Consider the following 7,896-nt stretch of genomic DNA (forward strand, 5'->3'; position numbering starts at 1 on the left):
GGCGACAACCGAGGAACATTAGCTGAGTTATGCAGATGTGTCACTCGTTCTCAGTAGTGTTAGAGCAGACAGCGCTGCAAGTCACAACGAGGCGCTTTAGGTCAGGATTGAGGAGCATCGGGTGAGCTGTGAGTCAGCCTCAGTACTGTGAAACCAATTAGTGCTATAAATGTGGATGTACTGGGAAGTGCCAGTACTGTACAAGAAATAGGCGCTTTAGGATAGAGGTACTTTGAGAAGCTGCTCTTTCATCTCGGTACTCTAAGACAGTCATTACTTTAGGTCCGGAATGAGGAGCATTAGGGAAGTTGTGAGTCAGTGTCAGTACTGTGAAACCACTTAGTGCCATAAATGTGAATGCCCTGGGAAGTGTCAGTGCTGTAAAAGATATAGGCGCTATAGTTCAGGAGTGAGGTGCTTTAAGGGAGCTGTTCTTTGATCTCGGTACTCACAGTTAACGCTTTCAGTCCGGAATCCGGATTGAGGGCATCAGCTGAGCTGTGAGTCAATGTCAGTACTGTGAAAACAGAGTACTGTAGTTCACAACTGAGGTGCACTGGCAGAGCTGGGGGTCCGTATCAGTCGTGCACTATCAATCAATCCTGTAATTCAGAACTTGGGTCGGTCTGGGAGTTGGTGTCTGTGCTCTAGTAAGAATGAGTACTTGAAGTCAGGAATGAGTCGTGAGTGGTTCTCAGACCTGTGGACTGAGGTGCACTGGCAGAGCTCTGGCTTCTCGTGCCCTCCTGGTGGCTCCTCTCGGGCAGGGCTAGGTTCCCATGTCCAGTTCTGCACTGAACACTGTGTGCATTGGTTAATTCCAAACACATGGGGCCCGGGAACTCCCAGAGCCCCTGGCACACACCACAGGAAACAAAGAGCCCTGACAGCCCCTGGCCGGACTGACCCTGGAAGGGGGGGTTCCACTGCGTTCCGATGGGTGCTCAATGACGGTAAAACACGCCTATGACGTCAGCTCCCCCGAGCGTCAGCATCTCCGACCAATCCGAGTAGGCGAAGGGTGGGCGGGGCCACCGTATGTATAAATATGTATAATGAGGGAGGGAAGGGATGTAATCAGTGAGAAGCTGGGAGGGAAGGAGCAGCTCGGAGCAGAGAGCTAGAGCAGCCCTCGTGTCCAAGAGGACGGAGTGGCCACCCTGCAGCAAGAAGTGGACCCACTGACTGACATCCCAGAGGGACTGGAGCAGCCCCCCTCCAGAAAGAAGTGCGGCCTCACTGACTGACATCCCAGAGGGACTGGAGCAGCCCCCCGTGCAGCCAGAAGTGGACCCACTGACTGGTATCACATAGGGGCCAGGGGGGCTGGAGCGCCCCACTACAGAAAGAAGTGAGGACCCACTGACTGACATCCCAGAGGGGCCAGCGGGACTGGAGCAGCCCCCCTCCAGAAAGAAGTGAGGCCCCACTGACTGACATCCCAAAGGGGCCAGAGGGACTGGAGCGGCCCTCCTGCAGCAAGAAGTGAGGACCCACTGACTGACATCCCAGAGGGGCCAGAGGGACTAAGGAGCCGCCCCGCAGCTAGAACTAAGCACTCTTGGTATTCCAAAAGGACTGGAGCAGTCAGTCCCACTTCAGCAACAAGCGAGCACCCTCTGGCATCCAGAAAGGGTGTGGAAAGTTGAATTTAAAGCAAAGGCGCTCAGTTCGGTGACACTTTACAGGGATAGTTTTCCTCTGTTTTGTTTCTGATTTGAGTTTTCCAACGCTGATCCGACAACAACCCTCACCGGCAGCACAGAGCAGACACTGAGCGCAGGTTTCTCGTCGCAGCGAGGCGGTAAGGGCCTGGAGGGATCGTCGAGGGTTGCCTCCCTCCCTGGAGACATCCATTTCAGACCCATCACACCAATAGGAGGCGCTAGCAGGCACCATGTCCACCAAGGAGGCGGAGGTGCTTGGTATCTGCTCCAGCTACCAGGCGGTCATGCCACAGTTCGTGTGCAAAACGGAGGAGTTCCCTCAGCCCATCAAAACCAAGGTGTTGAAGGGGAAAGGCAAGCTGAGGAGGCCCCGGCAGTCCAGGTTCAAGACCCAGCCGGTCACTTTCGATGAGATCCAGGAGGTGGAGGAGGAAGGGACCTCGGCCACAGAGGAGGAGAAAGCACGGAGGTCCTTCCTGCAGTCGCTGGAGTCCCTGCGGAAAAGCACGCAGAACCTCCACCTGCACCCTAAGGAGAGGCTGAGCAGCACCTCCAAGATGAGGCACAGCCTCGATTCCAGTGACTCTGACTCCACTCACTGAAGGGGGCCACCCCAGGTCCTGCCGGGTCCTCGCTGCCCCTCTGCAGGCCGGTGATCCTGGCAGGTGGCCGAAACGTGTCGCCTCCAGGAACAGGTGCAGCGTCAGAGGCTGCTGCTCTGCACGGTAGGGCCAAGAGGCGATCCCATGGGCAGTAGGCGCTACATAGGTCTTGCCTACCCACTGGCTTGGAGTAGGCAGAGGGAGGTCCCTCACAACCTACCTGGTGAGACATTAGACCACCTGTTCCATCAACATAATTTCAGCCTATGACTCATGTGCCAGAGTGTCACATCTATGAACAGTTTCAGAGCTTTGGACACTACAAATGGTCCCAGCAGGATTCACTGGGAGCAGCTCACCCCTTCACACCCCAAGTAGGGCTGGATCTTTTCAAGAGCACTGGTGCTCAAAGATGGAGGATTTTAAAGAGGCAGGATGGCGTGCCTTAAGGCAAGATGAAGGAAAACAGATCATAGAAGACAAACTCCTCTCAGTTTACCACGTGTGGAGGCTGTTCATTGGAATCAGTGGAGATTATTGCATCATGGTGACGCTTCAAGGCACTTGAATATCCAAAGAAGGAGATAAGCCAAACCACGCTCCTAAGAACTAGTTTGAAATGACCGTGACTTAACGCTGCTGCGCCCAAAGGGCACCAAGGACAAAACTTTCCTTTGCGCAACTTTTGCGCACTTGTATCGAAAGCTTGATTTCCTCGCACAAGCTTGTGACCTTTGCCTCTTATTTTTGGGGTGCTTAAAAATGCCCTTTTTCTATTTTTGCAAGAGGAGCTATGGGGCACTTAATTTTTTTGAAGTAATTTCTATTTTCCTGTTTTAAAAAATAATAATGCTGGCAGTGGTAACTGAATCAGTTTCAAATCATATGTCATATTTTATTTAAAAATAAATATTTTGTTGACACGTTTGCCTGGTGAATGTGTGACTCGCACGTGAAGTGATCTTTCGCCCTGCAGCGCGAGCCACGGTTTTCGGCTTTGCAGTGAGGCCTGTGCAAGCGTGGTTCACAGAGGTTTTTTAACTATTGTAGTTCAAAGTAAACCTCTCCTTGGTGTTTATTTTGTTTGTATCGTCACCCATTTTAGGCAGATGTTTGAACTCTGACAAATTAGAGAGAGTCCAATTTGCAAGGTTTTGCTAGGATTTACTCCTTTAATCTGAAGTTCTAGGAGTAAACTAGCTCTGCAAGGGTAAATCACACCTACACACACCCAAAAAATGTTTGTGAATCAGGACCAAAGTGATTTGCCCAGGATCACACATACACAGTGGCCACTTGATCATGTGTTGCTCATTCTGCTGAGAGATTCGTGATTGTGTATATGTGCAATGTGATTTGGGGCTTGTTTGGTGTTTTTTTTTGGGGGGGGGGGCACGTGGTCCTCATGGGTAGTAAACACTATTAAATCGAAGTAAAGTAATGCACAATAATTTTCTCCAGTCACATTAGCAGAGGTATTAATTTATGCTCTCTTACCACCTAGACATTTGTAATAGTAATGCTGCAAATGAGCTGATAAAGTTGTTTAGTGGGTCGATGCTCATGTTGTGAGTTAAAATACATGACGGAAGAAATCTGTGTGCAACCTGCAGGTCATGGGTTCTAATATAACGGTATATCATACCATATATTATGTCACATTTCAGTAAACAAAAATCTCCCTTGAAGCATTTGTTTGCTAAATGTTTTCAGAGATCATCCCTCCCTTTACTCATTGGTGGAAAAAGGGAATTAGACCAGCTTGTCCCCAATAGAGGTGGGCGAGCCACTTAAAGCTCGAGCCAGGGGCCAACCTCTGGCTCAGCCCGAGGTCCTCTGGGACCCTCGAGGCGAAAGCGAGCCGAGCTTCTGCCTGCAACCCACACTTTACCATTGTGCACCAACACTTAAAAACAGCATAAACCTTTGGTGTTAAAAGGGAGAGAAAGGGGTAACTATCTAGAGGGCGAATTGCATAATGCGGACCTAGAAAACCCAGGACCAATCCTGGCTTTCCTGCGATGAATAAATTGTGTGATCCTAGGCAAATATTTTAAATTACAGAGCCGCCTTTTTTCTTCCTTAACACATATGAAATTACCTTCCAGTATGAAAGTTCAAGGTATGTGCTGTACACAAATAATCTGATATGTTAAGATGAAATACTTATGCATGCTAAAAAAATATCTTTTTTAAATGCAAAGAGACAATCATATTTTCACATGAAGCCCCTTGCATGATTTAATTGCTATTTCGGCTCGTGCAGGGTCTCTTAGAGCCCAGAGGGAGCTTTGGCTCGGCTCTAGTATGGCCCTCCCTGCTAATTTGTTGGCTTGCCCGCCTCTTGTCCCCATACTATGCACAGGGCTCCCCTTAGAGTCTCTAGGTGCAAACCCAGGTTCGTGCGTGGTGAGCTACTCCAGTCCGCATTTTTCCTTTGAATTCGGGTGCCTATAGAATATAAACAAGACTACAAGTCCCAGAATTCAAAGAAAAAAAACCTGGCCTGCAGCAGTTCCTCATACTTGGACCTGAGAAGCTTGCCAGGGCTGATAGTAACGACGCCTGTGGTAGGGAAGGAAGACTTCTTTGCATTCTGGGAGCTGTAATCCTGTTTCATAATGAAAATAAACAAGACTACAAGTCCCAGAATTCAGTGGAAAAACCTGGCAGGGAGCAGCACATCACGCATGGACCTGGGAAACTTGGCAGGGCTGGATCAGGTCTTAGTAGCTAACATCCCGGTTGAGTTGCCCATCATATGTTGCTGCCATTTTTTTTTTGTGCAATCCTACTTGTAGCGCCAGTTTTATTACGAGAAAAACTAAACTACAACCCCGAGAATGCACAGAAATAACTCGAGTGGCGTAAACTGCGCAAATCTGCCATGGGATACCTTGAGATGTTTGATAGAACTGAGAGAGACTGGTCTGATTTTTAATCTAGACCCAGTTTAGTCGTGCATCATTCTTGCTTTCTGCTTTGATGCTAATTGAATGTTTAGAAGTGTGCCTGACAGGGTAGCCCCCTCCCCCCAGAAGCTGTTTGTGCCAATGACGCTATGATGTAACCTGCAGCCCAAACAGAACAGGCTCAAGCAGGTAAACCTGTGTATCCCACCGAGTTCCAAACTCCAGGCACTTCTCGCTTTTTTTTAAAACCTGACAGGGGATTGCATTCTGGGACTTGTAGTTTTTACTTTTGCCATCCTGTCTGTGGGTTAAAAATCCCGACATGCAAAGCGCGGTTTGTTAATCTGCCCGATTGACCGTACGTATCTGTGTTTTCATGGTTGTCAAATGAACCAGTTTCCCGCGTGACACTTTCAGCCACTGCGTGAGTTTTAGCCAGCATTACTCTGATGCTGGGACTTGTAAACACGTGATTGTAACGGATCCGCTCACGGAAACTGTATGTGGCATAAAAACAGGAGTGGTAAAGGCAACAGCCGTGACTATGGGGTACCCGGAGGCCGTGACTCTTAAGGGTTGGTGATTACTCGAAGCAGTCCCTTAAGCAGACAAGGGGGCTTTTATTGGGAGAGACAGAGTTGGGGTTTGTGCCTGAAATTTAGGAATACTTGGAGGACCCCGTGTCCGTGTCATCCTAGGACCCGCACACCCCTCCAGAGTCCCTGTAGCTCCTCGAGTCCAGATTTTCAATCTGCATTCTAGGATGTGTAGTCCTGCTGAGCCCAGTTTTAAACCAGGATTGCAAGTCCCAGGAAAGTCCTCGGCTAATTGTGTGACTCGTGCATGGGCCTCGTAGAGCTTTTGAACTGCGCAAAGATCGTGGGGCTCTCTGGGAAATATCCGTGGCTGTAGGAGAGCCCCTGCCCCAGCCTCACCCACTTTAAATAGCCACCATTTCCCAATATGGCATTTCCACAGACTGAATCTTCAGTGGGGGATTTCTGGCCACTACGGTCCTCTGGTTTGTGACACACACCAGCTCTCTATTCCAAAATAACTCTGGGTCTTACCCACACTCTGCCACACCCTGCAACCAGTACTAGCCATTCCATTGCAATGGTTTCACACTGAAATGAATAGGAACCACAAGTCCCAGAATGCACTGGCTTCATGATTGAAAACCTGCAGCTAGAAGCATGGTACCTGATAACCCTGTGATATGTTCTTCCAACATATCACCGGGGGCACATTTTCCAGTCCTCAACATTTCACCTCCAAGTCATTGCTAGAGGGTGTGTTAGTCTCACTATTTCAATGGAAACAGACCAAGACTACAATTCCCTGAATGCATTAGTCTGACACACAGAAGAGCCCAGGACTGGAAACTCGGTCCATAATGACATGGAGTGCCTCGGCCACCCTAACTGTGACCCTTTCTGTTTGCACCTTCTGCTCTCCACATCTGGATGGGGTTTGAGTTAATTTGTACAATACACAAAGATCTCAAGCTGCCTCATGCCAGATTAGTGACTTTTACAGAAAATAGGACACGTGTGGGGCTGCAAGCACCGAGATGGAAAGAAACAACATCCTGGGTGAGTTAGTGATACCTGTTATGGACCAGTGTTGAGCTCTGCAGACATTCACAGCGCCAGTAGCAGAATGCAAAGCAGTGTAAGCTGAACAGGACAGGCTCACATGCGTCAGGGAGCTTCTTGGAAGCTCTGCCACCTGGCGGGATCTGTCCGGACAGTCCCAGTTTTTGATTGTCTGTCCTGGCAGATTTAAATAAATTAAGGGGCATATTGAAGAGCCCCTAACCACTTCTCCATCTTTGCAAGGAGGTGAAACTCCACTTTTTGTGGGGTTACACCTCCTTGTAAATATGGGCCCCCTGACTGTTTTCTTCGTCAGAGGGGTGTGCAATGGGTGTTGCACTGGGCGTTCCATCGCAACACCCGCTGCTTTTGACGCTGCCCCAAATTTACGAGAAATCATAAATCTGTGGCAGCGCCAACAACTAACGCCACCCCCTCGTTTTTTGCTTTTACTTATGTGTAGAAGCAAACTGCCACGGATGATTGTTTATGTGAAGGAAGGTGTTCCTTCCTGCACATAAACAACCATTCCAAAATGACGCTTTGTTCCTTCCATGTGTGCTGCATTCTGCAGCAGACACAGAAGTGCCAAATCACCATTATACAGTGCTTAATTTGTGCTTGTTGTTTTCGGTGCTGAGAACCGGCACTTATTTTTGCGGGCCGGGGCTTATTCTTCTGCCTCAAGCGGTTGCTGTGAGCAAAAGACACAGATGGGAAAGACGCGGGAAGAGAAAAATGAAAAAGCGTCAGAAAGGGGAAAAGCAGAAAGCTGCAAGAGTGAGCTGAAGGGGCAGGGAGTGGCTTTATATGGATTGAAGAGGCCCGAGATGGCTTCAGGATTAGGCTGCCTCAGTATTCCGTGTCCCGCATTTAATTGCAGCAGACGTATGTTTAAGAGGAGGGCTTTGGGCACCGGCACGTTTTTATTTACAAATTAAGCACTGCCATTATAGATTGCTTATGTGCAGGAAGGGACACCTTCCTGCACATAAGCAATCTATCCCGTCATCGCTGACACCGTTGCACTACGGTGCAAGGATGCCTGCATTGGTGCAGGGAGCTGACTTTAGCGACGGCGCAGGGGGGCAACGCAGGGCTGCGCTGTATTCCTGTA

At 49.1% G+C, this 7,896-nt stretch overlaps 1 protein-coding gene across 1 annotated transcript; it reads left to right on the forward strand.

Annotated features, from left to right (window-relative positions):
• Positions 1-1,074: 1,074 nt before the first annotated feature.
• On the forward strand, positions 1,075-3,192 carry C3_1H11orf96 (chromosome 3_1 C11orf96 homolog). Its single transcript, XM_069221801.1, has one exon. The coding sequence runs from the start codon at positions 1,898-1,900 to the stop codon at positions 2,267-2,269; it is 372 nt and encodes a 123-aa protein (XP_069077902.1). The 5' UTR covers positions 1,075-1,897; the 3' UTR covers positions 2,270-3,192.
• Positions 3,193-7,896: the final 4,704 nt, after the last annotated feature.

Source organism: Pleurodeles waltl, chromosome 3_1, assembly GCF_031143425.1.
Source record: "Pleurodeles waltl isolate 20211129_DDA chromosome 3_1, aPleWal1.hap1.20221129, whole genome shotgun sequence".
NCBI lineage: Eukaryota > Metazoa > Chordata > Amphibia > Caudata > Salamandridae > Pleurodeles > Pleurodeles waltl.